The 27,393-nt window shown below is 39.2% G+C and overlaps 1 protein-coding gene across 1 annotated transcript; it reads left to right on the plus strand.

The window, feature by feature from the left end:
• The first annotated feature begins 13,437 nt into the window (after nt 1–13,437).
• On the plus strand, nt 13,438–23,959 carry LOC131679657 (mucin-2-like). The gene is made up of 4 exons (XM_058960389.1): nt 13,438–13,493; nt 19,144–19,504; nt 19,569–22,404; nt 23,073–23,959. Exons 1-4 carry the CDS (start codon nt 13,438–13,440, stop codon nt 23,465–23,467), a joined length of 3,648 nt encoding a protein of 1,215 aa, XP_058816372.1. The 3' UTR covers nt 23,468–23,959.
• The last annotated feature ends 3,434 nt before the right edge of the window (nt 23,960–27,393 follow it).

The following is a 27,393-nucleotide window of genomic DNA, read 5'->3' on the forward strand; positions in this document are numbered from 1 at the left end:
AGGTACATCCAGTTTCCTGTGTAGTACGTTGATTTCATGAAATGATATTGTTATCAGTGATTTTTACGTTTCAGATAATTCGGGAATTCTGGGAATAGAAGTGGGGCGTATTATACCCTCTTACCCTAAACAGTAGAGTAGAGTGGAGTCAAGTAGGTCAGTTTTATTGGCGAGCTCGTGCGATGGTGTTTCTGTACTGATTTTGAAAAACAAGCGCTCGTTGGAAAGGTTATACTAGACTGCCCAGAAAAATAATGAATTTTTGAAAGCTCAATCGGCCCACTTCTGAGTCGATTTCTCGTCCTACCAGGACAAATTGGACAAGTCTATCTACCGGACCAACGTGCCTGCAGTTTGTATGGGATTTTTCGACAATTTGCATGAAGAAAACCCACTAGCTCGTATTTTCACCGCTAGGTGGCACTGTATGCATCATATTGTCACTAAGTGAAAATAAGAAAGATCATTTAATTGTTTACAACTTTGTCGAAGACTGATAGTTAGTCCAGCCCTGTTAAAAGAAGTTTTTAACCTTTTACCGAAGTGATGTCTGAGTCAGTTTTGTATGGGGCCTAGCTTGCATGGTTGTGTATCAGTACTCGATTGCTACGACCTATACATTTTTGTGATATATCGGTTAGGTTTAGCTCAATAGTATGTTCAGAAGAATTATAGTAAATAATACGAGTCATGTTTTGGTTATAAAATATTAGTTCCACCTGTGACCGCATGGAGGGCGCCAATAGTAACTTTTCGTAGAAGAGAGATAGAATACTGAGATGTTCAAATGAATTACTGCAAATGCCCGCCGTTCTACAACTTTGAAGAAGACACCAAATTTATATCTCTCTCTGAGCCAGTGTGTTCCTGCTCTCATGTCGTAGGATGCGACTGAAAGCAGGAGTCCCTAAGTCAACGTGTAGTTCCCTGCCGAGTCGCTCACGGAGTATTTTGGGTTTTACCCTTACTGTGTTATGCGAATCTCTGACACAGTGGACCATTATTTCCTTCGAAAATCCTGGGAATCGAATGATCGTATACCATTTAAACCTGATATGGTTCTTCATATGCATTGGAATCCCAACTTTCTTAAGATGTTAATACATATAAAGAATGCCTCTAGTTATGCAACATATGTTGGAAATGAAATGTACAGTTTTCTAATCAGCAATGGTTAGAATAGCACAAATCAATCTCCAGCATAAACGGGCAGCAACTATGAATCAATCTCAACCTGTGCAGGAAGGTACAGCTTCTATAGCAAGGGTGCAAGAATCTTACTTTTTTAAAGGAAGCTTCTATATAAGAAAATTACTTAACTCTGCCTTCATTGGTTAGAACAAGGCAGGCGTGACTAACCCACGTGAAATGCCGCGTGTTTACATTCCACAGTGGGACGAGCCCGGACTTAAGTCCATATATGAAGCTTGTGCGATATTCTCACTAGTATTTTTCTCCTATCAGCTGAGCCATCAGAGACATTTTCGCGAGATTTTGGGTGATTTAAACGTAAAATGAATTTTTTACAGCTTTTTTCTCTTTAAAATGAGTCTATGCTAGTTTTGCGAAAACTTGCGATAAGCAGTCAAATTAAAAAAAAACTGTGAATGGAGACGCATGGTTATTACTGATATTGAATTTGAATAATCACTTTATGGCTAGAATAATGACACGAATATATGCACAACTTTCAAATAGCATTGAGAGCATGATCTCCAAGGGTTCTACTAGCGTTCAAGAGTAAGGAGCCGAGTGGGAGGTATGGTTTTTTCGATGGTATTAAGAATGTTTAAAAATCAGTAAATATTTTCAACCATTTGAAATATATCATAAAATGTTTCTGGAACTATTTCTTGCTAAGTTAAGCAATAGCTGCCAAATTGAGTGAACACAGTTGAGTTCTGATCAATTGGTGAGACTATTTTGATCCGAATTTTCATAGCACTGATATAACTGCGATATTATTCATATAAAATATAATCATTTTTAAATGAACCATATACGCGAAAAAAAGGGATTTGGATTTATTTTTATTTAAGATATGAAATAAGTAATGTTTCAAAGATTTTCTTCCATTTAATTCCACTATGTTTTTATAGTTAGATGCACTTGCACTTCACTATTTAACAATTTAATCTAAGTAACTTAAATCACACCTGCGAACAAAATCATTACCCATCTTGTTGATTAGTGCATTAGTGATTAGTGAATGTAATTAAACATGCCACTATGACGCTTTTTTGAAAATGAAAGAAAATGTAGTTTTCATATCAAGTAACCCACTAATGAATTAAACGTTTCAAAATTAGTCGAACATATGTTATTTGATCCGTAAAAACAAAATAGTCATTTCTGAAGCCCAGAGGCGACGCGTGGTTCCACCGTCAATCTGTTCAATATATCACGAGGGCCCTCAAAACGTCATGGAATAAGCAGCTGATCAGAAACGTCTCTGATTTGATTCCATTAGATTTTTCTGATCTGATGCTTATTTCGTCGTCGATTCCATCCAATATCTAACGAATAGGACCAATGAATTTGTGACAGGAAACTGTTCGCAGGATCTGAGCAAAACGAATTGGTTGTCAAAACCCATCAATGAATTGTTCAACGAAGGTCTTGTAAAATGCTCAATTTACCGTAGAGCAAGAGCAAAAAATATATAACATCAGTAGACATATTTTCAGTATGTAAATGCAAAAAACAAACAATTTCCTTGAAGCAAAATAGACGGTTCATTATTGTCGTTGAACCAACCATATACCTACGCGCTTACTAGTATGTCCCAAGGGCAGAAACATTTTGCTAGGCAACCCAAGAAAACTAGCGTACAACCGACAGCTAAGAACGTATGACGCTATGTGTTTGAAAATTATAAAACGCTCTCCTTTTGCACACAGCTCCAACGCCCATGTGGATATCGCAACAATGCACGCTGGTTCAATATTTGATTTGAACCGGTGAATAGAATAGAAGAAGCATTCACCCATGACACTTACCCTGCTATTCCATCCATCGCTCAGCAAGATGGCTCCATCCAGAGCATGCGGTGAGAGTACGTGCAAGTTTCTGGTTGAACCGGTCATGGGAAAGCAGAAAATCTCTGAATTCTACTCACTGGAGACGCTGAGTTGGTTTATGGTTCGGATCAAATCTAGAGCTTCTATTCAAAACGACACATCTACAATGAGTGACTCTCTTTGTTCTCTTTCTCTTTCGATTTTTACGGCATCACCATATAACTTAACACTTATTTCACAGTACAGATCGAAAGAGAGTGGTTTTGACCTGGGACGGGACATGCGGATAGGAAAAAAAAAACGAGTGTCAAATTGATCCAGCTATGAAACGTCACTTTGAACCAGTGTGAGCCGGAATGAGAAAGCTTGTGAGCAATATGTGAACCAGAATGAGAGCGTATGTGAGCAAAGTTAGAAACGAAGAATAAAAAAGGGAAAAGAAAACGTCTATCCGCATGTCCCGTCCCAGGTTTTGACTAGCATATTATGCAAAGAGTTGATGGATAAATGTTCAAGCGACCGAATTACATATTAACAGAAGAAAAAGTAAATAAAGAAAGTCACTCATTGTAGGTATGTCGTTTTGAAAAAAAAAAATGCTCTAGAAATTGTCGAACTTCAAGGTTTGGATATTATTACTCTCATTTAAAATAGTTATCGTGCTACTGTTAACTCGAAATGGGTTTCGAGTCGGCTGATCTTGGCAACCTGTTCAATGAACAGGTTGAACGTACCGACGCGTCGCCTCTGCTGAAGCCTGAGAATGAGAAATCAATAAATTCGTTTCAATATGGAAAATAAATTCCAAAATTACTATTGAAAAAAAGAACAATATAAAAGACAAAATACTTACTTTTGAGCCACTCTAATAAGTAGTAAAGCTAATTTTTGTTTTTGAAACCAAAATAGGAATTCAGAGCACAAAAATTTATTTAAAAAATATTTTGAGCCTTCGCTACAAAATAATTATTTTTGAGCCACCCTAATGTATAATGAAATTCTTTTTACAAATGTTAATATCAACAACGACTAGGCACACGAAAATTAATATACACCAATTTTAAGAACGATTTAGAAAAAAAATACATTTTTGAGACACCCTAATGAATAGTAAATGTTTATTTTTAAAATGTTTTAATATCAAAAACAAATTGAGCGTACCAAAATTACATAAAACCGTCCTATTTGAACCGATACGACAGAGCTTGGACTTTAGTCCACCTTTTGTTCTAAGTCGTACCACTGTGCATTCTTGCAAATAACGCTATTGACGATTGTATGTCGTTTCCCGGAATACCATTTCCCGGAATGTCATTTCCCGGAATGTACTATTTCCCGGAATATCATTTCCCGGAATGTCCCATTTCCCGGAATATCGTTTCCCGGAATATCCCATTTCCCGGAATGTACCATTTCCCGGAATACCATTTCCTGGAACGTACTTTTTCTCGGCACTGCTACTCAAATATGTGTTTGGTTCTCTTTACAGCTTGTCTTTGCTCGCTGACCATGTTAATGAATTTGAAAAACTAATTCTCATGCATATGTAATCTTATTTGAAAACATTATCAATCAATCGAAGGTCCAGAAAATAGCTAAAAAGAAGGCGATATCGAAGAAGGCCGTAATTTAATTTAAAATTAATAGCATTTCAAAAATATGCTACGAAAATTTTAAAGAAGGCAAATCCATTTTATTGTATTTATTGTATTTGAATCAATGAAATTCTAAAATTATTTCCATTGATTTGTTATTGTTCCAAAGAAGGCTAATTCACATAGAAATTTTTAATACGAAGTGAAATTTTGAATAACTGAAGGCATTTTCAATTCACTGTTAGTATAAACAAATATTAGTGAGAATAAAAATCAATGAAAGTCCAAGAGTATTTTCAGAGAAACTTCATATAGATTTAGATTAACATTCTACACAAAATTCCAAAGAAGAATGCTTATTTATAAGAAGGCAGACAAATACATTCACAATCTATAAAATTTCAAAGGTTCCGGTAATATTTATGCCTAAATTTTAGGAAATGTTTATATTTTTTCATTACCTTTTACCTAATCTTCATCAAAATCAATCAACGTATTCAGGGCATTTTAGAGTACTGTGATTGGTTATCATAAAAATGTTGCCAACGTTGTGGAAAACACTGCCTCTTCAATTTTAAAAATGGCCGCATTTTGAGGCGTTCTAAATTGTTCATTACGAATTTACACTATCTCCTGTAATGTTTGACCTAGTGTCAAAAACTAAAGTTTTTTTTTTCGATTCCTTAGAACGATAGCAAGTGACTTACGTATGGATTTTTTTCGCTATTTTAATTTTACGCGAAACGCTGAAAATATCATCTTTCAATTTCATTGTTTTCGTTTCTCTTAGTCTTAAATTTGCTGAAATGGGCCAAGAAAATCGATACAGACATCATTTATTAACTAAAATTCTTCGCACGTCGCTGGAGAAAATAATTTAGAATATACTGTGAATATTTCAAAGCTCGTGGTTTGAAGTGGATTTGAAAAAACTCGTTTGAAGTTTTTAGTACGCTTGGAGTTTACCTAAAAACGATAGGACACAATTAATAATATATACAATTAGGTATACTGTTCGCCTTTCATTTTCTGTTATATCATTTTATTTCAATAACAAAATTTCCAAATCTTAAAAATTCTACAGTGGTGTATTATGCTTTTCACCGAAAATTACCACGCGAAAAAATCGATCCAAAATAGTAAAAGAATTGAAACCCATTTTACCATTTTAACTGAATCCGCAAAATTTGGAACAAATATGAGGCAAAATACAGGGCCTGCTAGTTAGACGGTCATGAATTTATGGAATTTATTCACCCCTTCACTACCTGCGGTGGGAAAATTGGAAAGTAGGGTATACGTGCCCTTATTCATCTCATTAGTCACGTTGTCACACTATTTCGCTGATAACTCGGCTTACACTGATTGGATTGCGCTTAAATAGGTATCCACATCTTTGCTTCGTTCATAAGAAGCAGATCAATTAAAAATCTGGCATGGAAAATGTAAAATACTCGCGTTAGAGCGAAGCGAAAAGTCGAGTACAACGCACCCTTATTCGTCTCACCATTTCAGCTAATGCGTTGAATAGAGACAGCAGACACTGCTCTAGCTAATGTGTTCAAATTGGGTGGGATGAATAGAGGTCTTGTGCCCTTAACGCGCAAAACGGTTTAGTACAATTTTATTGCATGAATAGAGGTGCTAAGATGAATTAGGGCACAGTAACCCTATTTGTTTCTATTTTGGTACCCATTTCATTCATTGACATCCCATCCATTTGGGTGTTTTTTATTCCCCACACGATTTTTTTTAAATCCTCCCAAGTTTCATTTTGGTTTAAAACCAAAAGACGTACGCTGTTCATACAATGATCAATTTAAATAAATTTTCCTAACATCGCAGAATCGAAAATATTAAATCTTTAAAATGACAGTTTTGTCGCTATCTTGTTTTTTTACCACAATAACCTTCAAGATCAAAAAAAATATTTTCAGAAAAAAAATATTTTCGAACAACTTTTCATGTTCTAAAGTAGGTAGGTAGCTGCATAGCAGGTCTTCTAAAAATAAGTTTGGTCGGTGAGGTCCAATTTTTTTTTAATTTTCCGGGAAATGGTATTCCGCGAAATGATACATTCCGGGAAATAGTTTTGCGGGAAATGATACATTCCGGGAAATGGTTTTCCGAGAAATCATACATTCCGAGAAACGATATTCCGGGATATGGTACATTCCGGGAAATAGTTTTCCGGGAAGTGGTATTCCGGGGAATAGTATTCCGGGAAATGACGTGCAACCCTATTGACGTGTGTCTCATATGGGAGCTCACAACTGATAACTGTGCATTCACAGTTACATTGACTGTCGGCAACATAGACAAAAAGTATATATATTCTTCAGCATATCTACCTCATAACGAGTCATATCCTTCTGATAATTTCAAAAGCATTGTATTATATTGTAGGAATGGGCTTCCACTCATTATCGGCAGTGATGCAAATGCTCATCGCATCATTTGAGTACAAATCTCGATATTCTGAATGTGGGAAGCCGACCAACTTTTGCGAGGTTAGGGAGAGAGGAGGTGTTAGACATAACGCTTTGCTCTGAAAGAATTTCGTATGAGCTGGGAAATGGGCAGGTTCCAAATGCAACTGAACCGTCTATCCAATCTAAAATACATATTTTTATATCATTTTGATGTCACCCTCAATATGATAACATATCGTAATCCTAAATCTGCAAACTTAGACCTCTTTTTGGAAAACTTGGCGACTGAATTTCATGGATATTTTCCAATAATTATTCAACTAGACGACTTAAATGACGTCGTGGATACGACAAACTCATTCATAGTAACATTCTACGAAAAAGCTTGTCCACTTCGTACTGTTAAATCGACTAAGGGAACCCCTTGGTGGAGGGCTGAGCTTGGAAGAATGAAGAAGGATGTGAGAAGAGCTTGGAACCGGCGTCAGCGTGATGACTCCAGGGCTTTCAGGTCGGCGCGTAGTGCATATAAGAAATGTCTTAGATCTGCAGAGCGGGCTGGCTGGCAAAACCTACGCACTAATGTCTAGTTTAGACAAGTTTAGAGACTTGTTTAGACAAGACTTGTTTAGACAAGTGCTAGCAGGTTAAATGAAATCTCAAAATCGACACATTTTCAGATGAGCTCCTTAAAAGCCGGATATGGTATTTATGTGACAGACGAAAAAGATGTTCTTAATTGTCTCTTCGATGCACACTTTATAGGCAGTGTTGCTAAAAGAGCGAGAAGCCAACACACCCTCCTCGTTCGCCAGCGAGCGCGAGACTAACACTGTATGCTCCCTACTGCTGTACACACGTTTTCGAAGAACTCTCAAATATGTGACGATCAGCACGAGCGGCAAATATGCTTGATTCATGTGAGTTATCTGCCTTTGCTATAGGCTCGTGTGTCACTCGCACTCTTGTCGGCTCTCTAGGTTTTAGCTCTAACGGCGAGTGGGTTCCTATGATGGGACTCCTCGGCTGCGAGTTTTCACTGCATGCCACCCATTCCCGTGTGCTAAGCACTCTTTACAGCTCTGAAGATGTTTATTAGAACAGCTCGTATACACTCTTTTAGTAACTGGGAGCGCTCGTAAAGGAGCGAAGGGATCAGGTACGGCATTCTGATGAAATCCTATAACAATGCAAGCAAAAACTAACTAAACAGTGCGCGCGTTAATGTAAGGAAAAAAGCAAAACAATAAAGTGATTTCAGTGTTAGTTTTAGACAAATTACTAGTATAGTTAAAATTAGTCTTAAGGATTTTTGTAACGTGCTATGTAAAAAAAGAAACTGGCGTAAAAAGCTTTTGCAAATGCCGTGTCAAATAAACGTATGGAAAAAAAAACAGTGCGCGCGTTCGCATTAAATTGTCATTGCATACATACGTTATCTGTCTATACAGGTTTATACCGGTCGTATTTAAAGAACAAATTAAATATATTGTTTTTCATATTTTTTGTTAAATATGTAAAATTATAAGTGCGGTGTCTTAAAGAAACTTGTCTTTTAAGGGGCGTCTACTATAAAGTGCTCAAACTGAAATTTGAAGTAATTTTGTTATACGATTTTGATGGCAAGGTGACAATGGACCTCTCGTTAAGGTTTATGTATATATTCATTATGAATGAAAAATTTTCAGTCAGGCAAAGCCACACATACGAGCGTTCGAAGAGAAGACGTTCAACCATTTCCATGTCGAGGAATTCCGCGGAGGACATGATAACTCTTGATATAATTGTCTGAAATAGGAAATTCAATAAGATTTTTAAAACATAGACTTGTAGTTACTCGATGAACCAAAAAAAATATAGAACAGTTGGAATTTCGGAAAATAGCATAAGAAAAACCGAAAAATAAAATTCGTTCACTTTTCTTCAAAATAACGAGGAAGATTTTTGTAAGGGAAAACCCTTAGTTCATTGACTACACATGTTATGCATTCTCATAAAAAATCAAGTCAATTCGTTGAATGGTTTTTGAGTTACCGGCAATTTGAAAAAATGCGGTTTCGAGAAAGATGCTGTTAAAGTTGCCGATAGACTGAAATCGTTAAAAAGCATGGTTGTTTAGAACAAAAGAAGAGGCCAACGAGATTGCAGTGGGCTTTTCTAGAGGTTCAATACTAACAATTAAACGAATAAAAAAACATTAATGTTTTTTACCCACTACACCAGGCAACCCCTTAACCTTGCGAAAGTCGCGCTAGTGCACTGAATGCACACTGCTCTGAAAATCTGGCGAAATCGTCTTAGAGCAAAGCAATAGCGGCTGCTCGTTCAGTGGGCCATAAGTGCGACTAAAAGTCCATCCTGGCTAATGGGTTTGCATTTTTGTACCGATTATATACTTCTGAGCAGAAGTAAAAGGCGTATATTACGCACTTCTGGGCAGAAGGGAAGCACCCAACAAACAACGAAAGCTGAAAAAGTCTTTGATCCGAGAGAATAAGTTGAACAAGAGCTGTTTAAGCCAATATCCAGCTAAATTGTTACTTGGGCATGTATGTGATATCCAACAATAAAATCTAAAGCTTTTTAAGGATAGTTTCTTTTTTGAACAATGAAAATTGGAAACACGAATTTAATATAATTTATTGAAAAAAAAAACTAATCTGCTACTACCAATTTTACTAAGATGGTAAATGGAATAAAGTTCCGTCCCACTAATATATAGTAAATAATCGTGAGTAATTATTTGAACAGTATTGTGCAAACTGTTTTTTCGTCAAGAAGAATCAGTATTACCGAAAACAATGTTGTTCAGTCATGTTCAAATCTCAATTAGTACAGATTTATAAAACTTTGGTATATACTTGTTGAAATAATCTAAACCTAAGAATAAGAGAAGCAAATGAATCAGGATAGTAGGAATTAATTCAGAGATATTTCATTTCATTAGGCATTTTAATTTTCATTAAAATTCAGCATTCTCAAAATTTTCAATTTCCGCATTCCACCAAAACGCTCAAAGAGAAACTATTTTCATTTAAAGTTTGATTTTAATAGTTACCTTAACTATTCTTTACATTTTGACTATTGATTCTATAATTTATCATCCCACATCCATGCTTTTTGTCAAATTTAAATATTGAATCACAGAGAACAGACATCCATGATCGAACAAAAGTATTTAAAAAACGTGTGTAAGCATTTGAATTAATATACGATAAACACTGGCGCCGCCACACCAATCTATCCCAACTATCCGTCAAATCCATTCCGAAACCGGTTCGAAATCCTGAATGGATTCAGTATGGAATCTTGCTCAAAGAAAACAACCGATTCCGACTCTATCGATTGTTGCATTTGAGCTGGAATTCATGCTGGAAGTCCGAACCGGTACCGGACTAGTTTGACTGGGTTGAGGAGTAACCGCTGTCAATTCTGTCGAACTCAGCCACAGGTAAAACATGACGACAGTAGCGCACCTGGTTTGGATATTCCAACTACCTTCGAAACCGTTTAATTGCCATCGAAAATAATATCGAAAGTATATTTTTATACTTAATTCGGCAAAACAACCCATTCGGGAAAATACCAATCGGCAAAATAAACCAGTTAATTCGTTATCTGGGAAAAGCCAGCGTGAGGAGTTGACGAGCAAGTAAAAATTACTATTTCAATGCAAGTATTGCTTGTGGCACAAAAACTCGATTCGAACCGTATTACGCACTTAACATTCTACTAAAAAAATTATCTCATAGACTGGTTAGTTCGACTGGCCTGTCTATGAGAGTACCATCTCTATAACTTCAAATACATGTGTTTTGACATGTTTCAGTTCTCAGTTTTCAGTAGCAGCTTGATTACTCACACTTTTAAAGTGCAGAGTTCAGGCACAGAGAACAGACGTCCATCTTCAGCATTCAACTTGTGTAAAATCTCTAACGGTTTGGAAGGTAGTTCGGATATCTAAACCAGGCGCGCTACTGTCGTCATGTTTTTTTGTGGCTGAGTTCGACAGAATTGACAGCGGTTATTCCTCTACCCAGTCAAACTAGTCCTGAACCGATTCGGACTTCCAGCATGAATTCCAGCTCAAATGCGTCAACCGATAGAGTCGGAATCGGTTGTTTTCTTTGAGCTAGATTCCATGCTGAATCCATCCAGGATTTCGAACCGGTTCCGGAATCGATTTGACGGATAGTTGGGATAGGTTGGTGTGGCGGCGCTAGTGTTTTTCGTATATTAATTCAAATGTTTACACACGTTTTTTAAATATTTTTGTTCGATCATGGATGTCTGTTCTCTGTGGTTCAGGTTATTGGAAAGTGCGCAAAATCACTCACTAGAGATTTCTTCTAATATAGTCCGCTGGTTGTATCAATTTAGGACTGTGAACGAATGGTTTAGTATATATAACGCATAGAGTACTTTGCTTACAGCTGATACACAGAAAAAAAAATATTGATAAAAGTAAGAGTGTTCCGCTGTTAGCAAAAAACCACCAACGCCAACTATTAGGTTGAAAGTAAAACTTTTAAATTAATCAAGAATAGTAATCAAAGTAAAAGTTTTTCTTTTAAGCAAATGAAGAATAGTACTCAAAACAAAAGTTTTATTTTTAAACTAAGAGTATGCGTTGGTTGTTTTTTGCTAAGAGTGAAAATCTCTTATTTTTACCAACATTTTTTTTCTGTGTGTAGATTTGCTCTGATTCCGTCGTAATTTGGAGGACAAGGACAGCGTATATTGGAATTGGTCACGAAATATTCAATAAATTAAGTCCTTATGTTTAGAAATTCACTTTATGACGGTAGTCGATCTCCTGCATACATATTCTATAGAAGCCAATGTTTGTTAATGGGTTTGAATTTTTGTAGTGAACCGCATTAAATACGTTTATCTCGAAACCATGTATTTAATCCGAATATCCGATTCATTTAATGCAAAATGTACCAGGAATGGTCATAGATGTATACTACCCATGATTCGCATATTTGTCCCGTTTTCTTTGGGATCTCATATCTTTATGGGACTGACTCTTGTAGTAACTATTTAATTCGATATTTTACGAAAATTATCTGAGCGATTTATGCATATATTCTTTCAGTGACATAATTGACAATAAAAACTGTTCCTGTCATTTCATTACCCGCATAAATGAATACCATATGCCAACCATTGCATCAATCGTTTCAAAACCATTTCCAATGTGGTTCGTTCAACAATAGATTAACCATTACCTAGTATAATATCGAACTTACCCAGTGTCGTTTTTCCATACTCGACCATACAAACAACGGGTTGTTAAGAACAGTCACCATATCAAAATATGCTGTTTTCCATATACATTTTGACAACATACCATTCAAGAACCATACAGATTATGGTGGCATGCATATTTTTGGTTTAGCGATGGATAAAATATTAGCTGGAGAAAAAATCTTTTCCCAAGCTTCTCAACATTTCAATTTTATCGATTGATGAAATATTATTTTGCTCTTGCCATCTTCTGAAGAATGCTTCGTTGACACTAAGTGGACTGACACTTTATCCAATTGAGCTATCTCCGTAATATTGTTAGACGAGGATTTTTGACCGTCTTAAACTACAGATTTTTGGAGCAGGGTTAACAGATATACGAATAACAAAGCCCACCCGAGCAATATTAACCTCTGGCGCCAAAGGACAATGTAGTATACAAATCTCCAGTATAGGATACAAGGAAGATATTGGAAATGGTAACTAAAATGAGTATGATAGTATAATAGTTGAATTATAATGGTGGAATGTATCAGTAGTATTCCCAATATGGTGAGTATTATATGAATAGTTAGAAAATGGTTCCGAAGATTTCTGGAATGGTATTTATTTATAGGGTATCCCACAAAAAATCTCAAACTTCAATATAGGTATATTTGACCAAAAAACTAATTATTTTAAGAAGTGCATAAATGCAGCATTGAATGGAATTATATATATTTGACATGTTAAGGTTTCACATATTTAAAAGTGTCAATCCAATCGATTTTGCAGTTTTTTTAAATTTACGTTTTAACGCAACTGCATTTCATTCGGGTGCGTTTATTTTCCTTTTCCGTTATACCAGCGTCATATCAACCTCAATGCAGACGATACATTAGCTTCCATCAACGTAAATGTCCGTCAACGCAACGCGGCTTAGACTTTGTACATAAAATATCCGAATAAATTCATTTTCATACATTCTTGGTCTACCAACGAAGAACGAAATGCGAGTGGGAGCGAGAGCGCTAGCGACTGCAAGAGTGCGAGTGAAGGCGAACGCGTTTAAGAGTGCGAGAGGATACGAGTGGGTTAAATAGCGCGAGTGGCTACGAGTAGGAGTACGGACGAGTGGTAGCATAGACGAGCGGGAGCATGGGCGAGTGGGAGCACGGACGAGTGGTAGCAGCAGTAGGAGTGAGCGCCAGTGGGTGGGTGCGAACGAAAGAGTGGGTTTCAATATGTGCAATTTGAGTCGCTTTTGGCCGGCTGGCACTCGCAGAAATTCTACCCGGCTGGGGAGTGAACGAAAGAAAGGCATGCATGGAGAACACTCGGATACGAGTGTTGGGCGCAATGAGAACACGCGAATGAGAAATACAAGAGTTATTTTTACGAGTTCAGCAACACTGTTTATAGGTTGTATCGATCTGGAGCTGAACAATGTTCACAGATCTCATTCTGGTGATTCGGACTCGTGGGCGTTACCACGAACATTGGGTACCACTGAATCGGTCAAGTGGGCAGTTGACAGCTTTGCTCCATACAAATCACCCGGAAAAGATGGAATACTACCTGTGCTACTGCAAAGGGGATTTGATATACACAAACATGTCTTGAAAAAGATTATGCTTTCCAGTCTTGCTAACGGGTATATCCCGAAAGCATGGCGAGAAATAACTGTTAGATTTATTCCCAAAGGGAGGCGCTCAAGTTACGAAGAAGCCAAGAGTTTAGGCCTATCAGCTTAAGTTCTTTTCTTCTGAAAGCTTTGGAACGGATAATCGATCATCACATCAGGAACGTTAGTTTAGTTGAATATCCACTGCACAAAATGCAACATGTATATCATTGTGGGAAATCCACGATCACTCTGCTTCACGATGTTGCTTACAACATTGAGAAAGCCTTCTCGCTCAAGTAATCTAGCTTTGGTGTATTCCTAGATATTGAGGGTGCTTTTGACAATGTATCCTTCCAGTCGATTCTGGAAGCGACGCGCGGTCACGGAATATCTGCATGTATCTCGGGTTGGATAAACGCAATGCTTAGTAGCCGCATTCTTTGATCGTCAATGCGACAGGTGGAAGTTGAGTATTTGCGGTATTTCCTCAGGGTGGCGTTCTATCACATTTGTTATGAGACTTGGTTACCGACGGCTTGTTAAAGAAACTCAATGATCTTGCATCTCCAACCTACGGGTTTGCTGACGATTACCAAATACTAATTACTGGACTTTGTATCGGAATAATCTTTGACTTAATGCTATTGAACAGTGGTGTCTACAAGTTAAATTATCAGTTAACCCAAGCAAAACTTCAATGGTTCTTTTCACGAAGAAGCGAATAACAACCGTGATTCTGAGCTACTGTGTGCAGATCAAGTCAAATACATTAGAGTTATATTGGATTCCAAATTGAATTGGTCTGCTCACATTGAGTTCAGAGCCAAGAAAGCGTACATGGCCTTCGGGCAGTGCAGACGAACTTTTGGAAAGACCTGGGCTCTCAAATCTAAATACATCTATTGGATTTACACGACAATTGGTCGGTGTTAGGTCAGAGCGGACTAAGTCGCAAAACATAAAAAAATGAGATAATGATAGCACTGGATAAAGAATTTCGTCAGCTACATTCGACTTTTGCCAGATTTGAAATATGTAAAAATAAACAAGAATTAATGCAAAAATTAATTTCTAATTACAATGTAAAGGATGCTGCGATTCAAACTTTAAACTCGTTTTTTCAATATTCAATATTTTGTCACTTGGTCCGGTCTAACTTAACACCGACCAATTGTACATCCAATACTGTCATACGAATGCCTTGCGTGCTGGCAGAGGACTAAGATGAAGCTAAACCATCTTCAAAGAATGGCGCTCATGGCGTTGACTGGTGCTTTCACCACAACTCCGACTGCTGCTCTTGAGGCCCTATTAAATATCAAACCATTACACATACGCATCAAACAAGAAGCACTCACATATAGCTTTCCATATAGGACATTCCATGCGAAGATTCCCTCCGAGAGTAGTGGTTATCTGGTTATATGGGTAGACAACAACAAACGCAAGTGGTTTATTACACTGACGGTTCTCTGATGGAGGGACGTGCTGGTACTGGAGTCTACTGTCGTGGAATGAGATTGGAACAATCTCACTTGCTAGGTAGATACTGTACTGTATTCCAAGCAGAAATCTTTGCGATTATGTGCGGGATATAATCGGCCCTTTAGCAGAGCTTGTCCGACAAAGTTATAAACTTCAGCTTCGATAGTCAGGCTGCAATCAAGGTCCTTAGCGATGTAAAACAAAACCAAATTGGCACCTTTAAGCTAGCGCAATCGTGCCTTGTCAAATAAACGATTGAATGAAAAAAGGCTCTTAGCTCAGCCAAATCACGGTCCAAGCTACTGATCACATGCCGAACCCAAATCGAAGAACTAAGCATTGTCAAGTCTATCTAACTTGTCTGGGTTCCCGGACATTCCGGTATTACTGGAAATGAATGGGCTGACCCATTGCCCAGGGCAGTTGCAGCGATTGACTTCTTTGGTCCTGAGCCCGCCCTGCTAATTTCGACAAGTTGGATAAGAGTAAAAATACGGTCTTGTGCTTTGTCCAAACATCGCAATTTTTGGAGAAATCTACAAACGTGTCGCCAAAGAAAGACGTAACATTTTCCGAAAACCCACTGCGGCATGCTGACCAGGGTTTTAATCAGTCACTGCAATCTCAATTATCACATGGTAACTATTCAGCGCGTAGAGTCATTTTCATGTGGTCTTTGTTAATCCGAATACGGAATTCCATTTTTGAGTTTTCGGTCGTCCGTACATAAACGACGACTGAAAGTCGGAGACGTACTAAAATTTCCTAATCAATGTGAAAAAAAGCTTTAGGCTTACGATTTGAACTACTTGTGAGTTTAATTTATCTGATGTGTGTTTTTGTGTTTTTTTTCCACCGCGCCAGTTCTACTTTCTTCCTCCTCCTTCTCCTTTCGTTTCGCATAGGAAATGAAGAGAATGCACGGCAGGGCACAAATCCCCGAATACATACGGGGACGTGCCATTTGAGCCAATATATTCTGATTCCTGATTCCTGAAGTGAGCAGAGTGGAAGTGATGAACGCGGTCTCAAGCGCCAACATGCATACCCACTCGAACTCGTTCGAGTGCTCCCACTCCAAAATATGAAACTTATATACACTGGACAATAAATCTCAGGGTGCCATAAGTGGAGACTCCAGGGAGATGGGGCAGCTTACTTTCTTCCTTTATCTGAACCATATACTCAATTAAACACTATAATAATGGATAGCGCGCACATTCAAACACCTTCGGTTATATAAACGAATTCAAACACGCGGAGTTATACATACACTAGCACACGCGACACAAAGTAAAGTCCACGCGATTAATTGCATTAACATAGAAACGCTCGCGCCCTTCGCGTTAATAAAAATCCTGTGGCGCAAACGAACATGACAGCGCAACCATTCGCGCATACCTACGCCCACGATTTCGCACACATAAAAAGGCACTGCCGATAAAGCCAATATGTTAGCATTTACAAATTAATAAACGCTGTCTCACGTTCAGTTATACCTACGACCGTTCCCACGCGATTATGCTACGTCAGGAAACGCCAAGTTACTCCCTCTGAACCGTTCGCTAAAAATCGCGGCTCGGCCGAACACTCAAATGTCTACTCTAATATGCAACCGGTTAAACGATTATACAAACGAATTTACCCACGCGATCAAAACCGTTAACATACAAAAACTCGATCCCTGCGTGATAATACAATGCTGGACACAATTGATTTACGTTAATCCATACATACCTTGATCTCACAAACATAACAATTCCCTGGTGAGTAAGTGAACGTTTTAGAATTTATAGACAGATTCTCAAGCGCGAACATGCGAACGCCCTTTTCCGTGCGCGCATGACGGAGTAACGTCCGTAAATCCCTACCGTCAATTTTAGCAGCCTAGGTTCATGCCTCCAGTTGGATCATTCTAAAAAATGAATGACGCTCATATACGCTAGACATCAAGGTTCAGGGCAACATTGCCGGGAATGCAAACGCCCACGCGTTAAAACTCGGTAGCATACAAACGCTCGAACTCTTCGCGATCATCTACCTAAAGGGCGAACACGAAATTATTGCGACACATTCAACAGGACATAACTTTTTTACCATTGGGTAAAAATCAACCAAATTTTGCACACTTTCTCATTGATGTGTATTGTTTACATGCTGTCAAACTCGAAGTCGGGTTTTTCGATTCAACGAAAAGGGAGGTGAACCAACGCGAGTCGAGAGAACAAATTCTTTCCAAACACCTGGAATTTCCTGACCTGTCGCACCGGCAGTTGGGAAAAATGTTGAACATTCACCATTCAACCGTCTCCAGAGTGTTGAAGCGGTTCCAGGAGCGGTTGACGTTGGACCACGGTAAAGGAGCTGGAAGAAAACCGGGACCGGAGAACAAAAAGACGGAGGGAAAGGTGAAGCGAATGATTAAAGCAAATCCCAACGTCTCAAGCCTTCCCAAACCGCGATGAGCGGCAACAATCGACGGCTAAAACTCGGGCACGGAAACTATACGAGAAGATGCTGACAAAATATGGCTGCTGTGTGATGGACGACGAAACGTATATAAAAGCCGATTTTAAGCAAATTCCGGGGTTGGAGTTTTTCACCGGCACGAGCAAGTTCTATGTGGACGACAAATTTAATAAGAAGAAAATGTCGAAGTTCGCCTCCAAATATCTCATTTGGCAGGCCATCTGCTCTTGCGGACTGAGGAGTGAGCCTTTCATGACAAAGGGCACAGTAAATGGCGAGATCTACAAACCTGAGTGCCTGGAGAAGCGCCTTTTGCCGTTCTTGCAGCAGCACGACGAAGCTCCGCTATTTTGGCCAGATTTGGCATCATGCCACTATTCTAAAAGTGTCCTGGAGTGGTATAAGGCCAATTCTGTCCATTTTGTTCCAAAGGACATGAATCCGCCAAACTGTCCGGATCTGCGCCCGATGGAGCAGTACTGGGCAATGATGAAGCGGGAACTTTGGAAGAGCAAGAAGACAAACAAAGACGAGAAGGACATGTTAAGAAAATGGAAAAAAAAAAAACTGAGAAACTGGTACCGGATGACAGACTTTGATGGAGGGCATCAAGCGAAAATGCGTTCAATTTTACACTCAAGGCTCCATCGATTAACTTTTCTCTTGATTTTTGAAGTAAATATATGTATAAAACTACCCTAAAATTTTGGATTGATTTTAAATATTATAAGAAAATTGGCATGACATTTTCGGTGTCGCAATAATTTCGTGTTCGCCCTTTAGGCCAAGAATCGCGCAAACTCGAAGGTGGGAAAGTAAGTAAACATTTTATCACAACATTTCATGGAGAAGAGCGCAGGTTGAATGAAAAATCAACAAATGAATAAATAAGCATAATTGTCCCATATGTATAGGGAATCCCATGGCGCAAGGGACAGTTATGCGTATAACGGTAGTATAGTATGAACAAAACAATATGTTAATTGTCAAAAATCTAGTACAGAAGAAAGTATTTTAAGTTGTTCGAGCCTCATGTTAACCCTCTGGAAGTGCAGTTCACTGAGTCCACAACGTTCTGAAATTCAGGCGAAATTTTCTTAAAGTTTCAGGCGGTCGCCTAAATGTAGACAACGACGAGAGTACCGAAGGGTTAAGCAAGATTGACTCTATTGTATCAGCAATCAAATTTGCTATACAACACGTTAAAACATTGAAATTTGTTGCCTAAATTTAGTAAAACTTTGCAATCCCCATCTCCAAATAATTTCTCTTCATTTTTGCAGAATTTTCGGTCCGAACACTTTCCAGGATTGGTGCCGGGAGGGCCGTCGCACTTTCCCGATCCTTCCTCGAACGGCTCCCTATACCGCGTTGTCCTATATAGCGAACACCGTTTGTGAACAGATTTCCCGCGATAATGCCAGAATGCCACATCCGTTCGAAACGTCTCAAAACCGGCTCCAGAAAGAGCAGGAGGAGGAAAAGAACAAACTGCTCGAACAGCAACAAAAGCAGCAACAATTACCCATCATTCAACCAACCACGCAAACCTTGCCAGTGGAAATGGACTCGATCGCGGTTCCGCTGACACCACCACTGGAACCGATTGTACACACCCCTCCGCCTGTTGTCACAATGGATCCGGTAATTATTTTGTTTCGCAGTCAAATTTCAATCGTTACTCTAATTATTGTACTGAAAATTTCAGTTTGTTGAGGCGGCCAACAAAAGTTACATCAATAACGATCTGAAAAGAACATACCCGTTAGATCCGATCCCGCCGCATGGCTCTTTTAGCATTCGTGACGACTCCCCCTTGCGAAAGAAACCTCAGCTGTACCAGGAGTTACAAAAGCAAGATCTACTTCATCAGAATCCAATAGTGACGTACTATCAACAACCCTATCAGCAGCAATTCCCCCTCCAGCAAGCCCTTTCCCCTCATAATTCACTCTCTTCTCCCACTAGCATCGGTACGACGCCATTGACAACCAACATCAACAATAACAATTTTAACGTTAAAACAGCGACAGGCAAAAACAGCAATAAACCAGAACGCCAACGAAAAACATCTGTTTCGTCGAAAAAGAACCAGAACAAAGCGAAAACATCATATCAGACTAACAAACAGTCAGGAGGAAGTAAGGCTTCTAAAAACATGCTGATCCCACATCAACCTCCTATACCACAAGTAGGAAGTTCGCAATCTTTCGGAGCTAAGGGAAGCGGTAGAGGTAACAACGTAAGCAGTCCGCATTTGATCCACTCGTATGCGAGTCCGTTGCTTCCTTACGATATCCCACAACAGGGTGGCGGCCCACTGGACAGTCCTACTGAACCACTTCAATTGCAGAAACATCTTACATCTAACATTGTATATCAAACACAGCAAAGCCAACAGGCATTCGGCACGACAGCCGTCCCTCTCAAATCACCCCCATTCGGTGTACCATACGGTGTTCAACAGTCAGGAGGATCATCTGCATCGAATGCTCCCCCCAATTCTACCAACTTTGGTGGCCAACAGCAACTTCTCCCTTCATCAAAGAAAGACATTCAGTACAATCTCACAAAGTTGAATCCCACCAACCAAGTTCCGATGAAGAATAACCTGAACATCCCGTTGAAACCGTCAAGCTCTTCAATCGCCCCTGGGAAAAATCATCCACTGTGGAATTACCACAAGAAATCTCCTTCCAAAAATGTACTAATTCCGACATCTTCTGCGGCAGCTACGCTGGCCAGTCTCGGCATTTCGAAACCGATACCAAGAAATAATAGCCCCAGTGGAAAGTACCGCGACGTTGAACCAATCGTGAATCCGGCGGATATTCCGAATCCTAAGATAATTTTTTCAACGACCGGAATGCTGCCATCGAAAACCCAGCATGATTCGGCCAGTCGGCAGTCTACTGGCAATCAGATCACAATACTGGATCAGATTACGTTGGCTCCACCCAATACGATTGTTCAGGGATCTCCAACGACGGGACAGCCGATAACAATTGCACCATCCCCGACATCGGTAGTTTCGAATCCCACTGTAGCACCGAGTTCTAACGTAACAAAATCAATCAGTCCAATCGGAGCAAACGTAGCCAATAAAGTGGTCACGTTAAAGGGACCCAATTTAGCTGGGTTTACTCCGGTCAAAAGTGGAAGTAAGCTGTCAGTACATAAACTACAACTGGTGCCAATCAGTCAACCGGGAGGTAAAAACAATGTGATTGTTCTGCCTGCTAAAACCGCGACATGTGGGTCTTTGAATCCAGGGCAAAAGATTACCATCCCCAAGAGTGTTATTGACACGAATGCTGCAGCGAACATAATCAGTCCACCAAAGGTAATCGTTCAGCACCAGCCCGATTTGAATAATATTGTCGTGTTTGATATAGGCTCAGACCAGAAGCTAAAAACGTCGAGCGCAGTGTTGAGTTCTCAGTTGCAACCCGTTCTTCCAGTGAAATCGGTTATAACGGAAGACACCCCAGTTGACATCGTTTCAACTCCGTTGGATGTGGTAACCGGGGCTGTCAAATTGCAAGAATTGTCGAAAGGTTTTCTTTCACCAACTTCTTCTGCTTCGAGTTCACCTTTGACAGAAAAAATGGTTAAACCTCAGTCCACATATTCAACCTCAACCTCGACAACGGCAGCGCCCAAGTACAATTCAAACAATCCCACAAAAGCGACAAAATTCGAAGCTGACAGTACTGCACCAGGTCCCTCGCTCACGGTGACCAAAAAATCAAAAATCAATCATCGATCCACGCCAACAGCCGCCTCGACGAGCGCCATTGTACAAAGTAGTAAAACAGTAAAATCAAAACCCACAGCGGCTGTGGCCAGCTCAACTACCGCAACTGGAAATGATCCTTCAGCTAGCAATAGAATTCCAGCCATGAGCCCAACCGATTGGGAATTAGAACTGGACCAAGCCAACCTCAAAACAACTCCCATTATCCCAAAAGCCATACCAAAACCGACTCCGAAACTAAAAGCAGCACCGGCAATGCCAATCCCTGTTCCGAAATCTACTGCAATAACAGCTCTGAGTAACATCAGCAGCAATAGTGCCAGAAAAGCCCCTCCACCTCTTTCGTCCAGTTCCATCAGTTCAACCTCATCGTCGAGCGCTTCATCGCCGGTGGTCGTCGAGCAACAATCAACTTCTTCTGTTGACGCACGGATACAACCGTTCATTCACAGGCCCTCCGCTGTACCGACTGGACCGATTCTGTCAGTTCCAGCACCAGTAATACCTACGCTCACGTCAACACCAAAAGTCAGCAAGCAGACGGCACTTCTCCCCCTGGATACAACACCACCGAACGAGCGAAGTGACGATACATCGGCAACCGATTCTGCGGATGCCGAGGAAGATCACGATGTCGGCGAAGAGGATGACACGATCGAGGAGGAGATGATCATCGTTGACGAACAGCACTTCAACGCGGTTATCGAGGAGGATCCGCAGCTAGATGAGACGTTCAACGAGCAGGAAATTGACGGCGAACGGGTGGAGATTGTTAACGTCGGATACGGTAAGTGGTCTCAATATTATTCGTAGTAGGATGGGTGGTGTAAATAGTTAAGCGAGAAGTTTTCCGGCAAACTTTTTAATAAGTGTTGTAATCAATAGCGAATTGCGAATTTTATCAATCGAATATTTTATTGGATTTATTTATTGTTGAATTGTGATGTTATTCATAAAGCTTATAGGATACATCGTGGTACAGAAGTACCAAAAATACATTTTTTGTGATTACATTCAGCGAACGTTGTTTTGATTGATTTCAAGTTAACGCATATCCTCGTACTCCGCTTGGTCTTTGTTGTATCAGGAAACTAACTGCCAATAATATTTCAAAATCTTGTTCCGTGTGATACTCCAAGTCTTTAGATCAGATTATTGTATTCTATTTGTTCTGATACTTTGTACCTCCATATGGCTGATTCGAAACCAGCTCGGTAGTGTATCAGCCTAGTTGCCCTTAAGCAATATTTACAGAGTTAAATTTCTCGTCTCGACTGCAACTAAAGAGTGATCCTGACAGGGAACTAGGTCTGAGCCTCCAGTTGAACCAACACAAAAAAATCTATCAGTGTTATTATGAAATATTCAAAGTCAAACCCTATCCCACTTCTTCTCGAACTCACCAAGTTTCATGTTTAAGTTCTTCACATAAGCTATCACATTATACCTTTGCAGACACATCCCGAGCCCTCATTGCCGATTTGGAAGGAACAGAATCCGCCGTTAGCATGCAGGCAGAAGGCACCGACGTGTGGGCGAAGAACGGTGTCGAGATCAACCCTTCTAGTATGAACTTTGAGCAGTACATTGTGGAAGCTGAAGGCGAAGCGGAAGGAGAAGCTAACGAAGACTCGCGGACGGGGTCTGTCCCGGTCGGAAACGGTAAGAATATAATGTTCGAAATGTTGGAAATCGATGCCGAGGGTAACAAGCATACGCGAACGTTATCCTACGAGGAAGCAGTGGCCGAGGGTCAGATCGGGGCAATGAATGCGTCCAGTTCCGCCAAGAGCTCGGGTGGCTCGTCGGGATCGGGAACAGTGAAGGGTAAAACGAAATCAACGTCGTAGAGGGAAAGGGAACGGAAAACAAAAGCTAAAGTTTAACATAGTTTGGAACATTACGAGCAGCCATAGCAAGAAGCCTGGAGGGAAAAGCAAGCCCTCGCCAATGACTCAAGAAGGGCGGGATTTATTTATTTTAATTGTAGGTCTCGTTCCACTGTGACGAGTGGATACGTTTTGCTGGAAATTACTATTGTATAATATACATCTGATAGAGCAGAGATTCTTGTTACAATAGTGTTGATCATATTGCTATACGCACTCGGTTTAGGTAAGTTTCGGTTGGGATGGTATTATACAGGTATAGTGTGTGCCCGGAACGATTACCTACCATCATTATTTCTGATACGTATTGAGTGTGAAAGGATTACTTTCTAGGTGTAAGGTTTAAACTTGTTTAAGAGTGGTAAAGATTACGCAGGAATTCTGGTGGCAAATTGTTAAGTTTTTATAAGGCAGAAAATATAACTGATTGCTATTATTATTATGATTTTAGAACTCAAATCTATAATGATCTATCGATTTGTTACTTTCGTTCCAGTGTTATATCTGACATTACTTGTACTTTTTATATATGAAAAAAGTTTAATTAACTTTAAGCGTGTTTTATACGTTGAATATTTTTTATGCGTGAATGAGCAAAACTAACGTGTTCTGGTATCGGTTTAATTGATATGTGACCTGATTCTTATTTTGATAACTAGTTCAAAAAAGAAATTTGAAGAAAATTTATTGCTCAAAACTAGAGATTAAGTTCCTAGCTTTCGAGTGTGGAGTTACAAAATAGATCAAGACAATATTGATGTATAAGAAGGTATGTAATCTTACGTACCTTAACCTTTTAGTCTTATTCTGCGCTAGGAATACTTTCTCAGCTTGTTCTCAAGTATAGCAGCCTCGAAGGCCACCACAGATGTGCCGAAAACTTTTACAAGCCTTGATAATGTTGGTATTTGGTGATCCAAATTGTAAATTTGGATCAGCATATCAACAAACAAATGCCTGAATGTTTGCCCGGATACTTTAAAGTTTAAATGCTTAAGATCTGAGGAACATGGAGGTTATATTTTTTACCAAAATATTGACATGTGCCATAACTAGACTCTTTTGGTTGTATGCAATTGCGCTCCGTCTCATCGAAACACAATAATTCTCGACAAACATGTGATTACGGCTTAAAAGTCAACTGTCAAAATTCTCTTTGAATGAAAATTCCAGTCTCAGTTTAGATCCTGATTCCATAAGCGATTTAGCTCCTATTTACTTCAGCTATTCAGCGCTCAGCTTTATCACGATTTACTTGGATTGTCCCCGCGATAAACTCACCATACTCCGGTTGGGAGTTCCCTGACGGTGGAATTTCTCCCGAGACCGACACCCGCTATCTTGAGCCTCTTAGCTCCCAGATTTATCGATATCTACTCGGATATTTTCCGGCGGCGAAATTTCTTTCGTTACCGATGTCTGTTTAGTGATCCATTAGCTCCCAAGGTTTGTCACGATATAGTCAGATAGTCCATGGCTGTGAATCTCCTAGCGGTTTATGTTTCCCGAAACCGATGCTCGCTTCTGTGAGCCATTTAGCTCCCCTCTTCGTCCCGATCTACTCGATCTAGTCCTTGGCGGTGAAACTTCACTCAGGTTTTTTTGCGAGGTTTATTTTCGAGGTTAGCGCGGTTTTTGCAAAAACTCCTTATGGCCCGCACCTCAACAATATGGGTATTTTCGGAATGGCTTTGAAGAGTAGGTGCCAAAAATTGATTTTTGACGCCATTTTGAAATCAAAGATGACGACTTCCGGTTTAGTGAAATCGTTATAACCCAATCAATACAGTGGGGACCCGGTTTTATCAGCTCCCGATTTTATCAGCTTTTTGACCCGATTTTATCAGCTTCATATGAAGATTGATAGTTGGTAGTTTGATGGGCTCTAGCAGATGAACCAAGCTGAAATCGAGTAAATCTTTTCTTGGGCATATATTTCTTATCTTAGAGATCCGAAAAATGCAAAAATAAAAATATTATTTTTTTAAATTTTGCGCTGTCAGACCCCCTTAAGGGAACTTAAAGTAAATAATCAGAAAAGGTTGTGAGGCTATATCTAAGGAGCAAAGAAGAATATTTCAAGAGCTTCGCTTTATTAAAAAAGACAGAAAAATGTGTGTCCCGATTTTATCAATGTCACTGTTTTATCAGCTTAAAATTCGCCAAGGGGCTGATAAAAACGGGTCTTTACTGTATGGGTATTTTCGGAATGGTCTTGACTAGTAGGTGCCAGAAATAAACAAATCTGCAGCTTCCCCGCAAGGTTTTCCATGAAAAATTGATTTTTGACGCCATTTTCAAATCCAACTTCCGGCTTAGCGAGATTCTCTACAACTCAATCAATATGAGTATTTTCGGAATGGTTTTGACTAGTAGACTAGTAGCCAAACGTCGATGTTTGGCGTCATTTTAAAATTCTAGATGGCGACTTCCAGTTCACCGAAATTCCCGCATGAAAAATCCGGGCAATCATCCAAAATATCCAAATTGATTGAAAAACTCTGCCAACAGCAGTTGGAAGAGTTTTTCAATTTCAAGCAAACGGTTAGTGAGTTTACAAGAATTTCCAGACACAGTAGAACATTGATAGATCACGTGTATTCCAATTTTGATTTTTCGCGTTCATTCGTATGTAGAGGCCGATTGTAAAATTTCAGACCATGAGACGATTTTGCAATTTTGCTGGAGAATGAACCTAACCGTGAAGAGGATAAAGTTAAAATCAAGTACTCTAAAAGAAATCAACTGGTTTCGCGAAGCATGGATTTTACGGAATTGAATAGAAATTTGGATAACAAGGCAGCTGTTCTAACTAATGTGTTAAAAGAGTGTACAAATAGTTTAGTTTCTCAAAAGTTTGTTAATTCAAATAACTCGAACAGCTGCTACTCTTTAGATCTTTTGCGCTTTAAACGTAAAAGGGATAAAAAGTGCAACAAATTTTGCAGAACTATTAATGAACGTCTTTGGAATGGGTACACGCACGCGCGAAATATTTATTCACGGGCCTTGAAGAAGACCAAATGTGAATATATTCAAAGGAAGATCGATCAACATCAAAACAACAGCAAAGAGTTATGGAAAATCCTAAAGAATTTAATTAAACCTAACCGTAGTTCCTCACAGTCCATAACTTTTAACGGGGTAGATGAACAATCTGAACAAAGAATAGCTAGGGTGCGGGCCATAAGGAGTCTTCCAGACCCGTCTCTTCCATCTTTCCGAAAGTCTTTTGCATTCAAAAGGACTTAGAATATTTTTTGCAAAAACCGTGTTAATTGCGAAATCCGCGCAAAATAAAAACTGCCAAAATTCTTCTAAAATCTTTGCTTTTAAAAGGACTTAGAAATTTTTTTCAGAAAAGTGTAAGTCTTTTGCATTCAAAAGGACTAAGAATATTTTTGAAAAAACCGCGTTAATTGCGAAATCCGTGCTAAAAAGATGGATGGGTAATGTCAGAGACATAACCGGACCTTAAGTAGAATGCACTTTAGGCTGTTAATACATATGCTTCTGATAGGTTGTATTAAAACTAGTTATTTCGTTATTTCAGATGGAAATACCGAAATAGCGGTATACGTACATCGAAATCTAAAATATTCGAACATATTTATCCTCACGGTAACACTGAAAAGAGCATTTAATGAAAGTGAAACAATTCATTTGGCAACAGTAGAGAATCGGATATACTTGTACCGTAATTTCTCTATTTCCTTTAGAAATACCGAGATAACTTATTCTAATAAAACCTTCCAGAAACTAGTAAAAATTGCGGCATTCGTATTAACAGCGTAAAGTGCATGCTACTTCATTACTTCAGTCTCTGACATTACGTACCCATATTTCTAAGCTAAAACAGAAAAATCGTTTTGAAAACCTAATAAATG

The sequence above is a fragment of the Topomyia yanbarensis genome, chromosome 2, assembly GCF_030247195.1.
Source record: "Topomyia yanbarensis strain Yona2022 chromosome 2, ASM3024719v1, whole genome shotgun sequence".
Classification (NCBI taxonomy): Eukaryota; Metazoa; Arthropoda; class Insecta; order Diptera; family Culicidae; genus Topomyia; species Topomyia yanbarensis.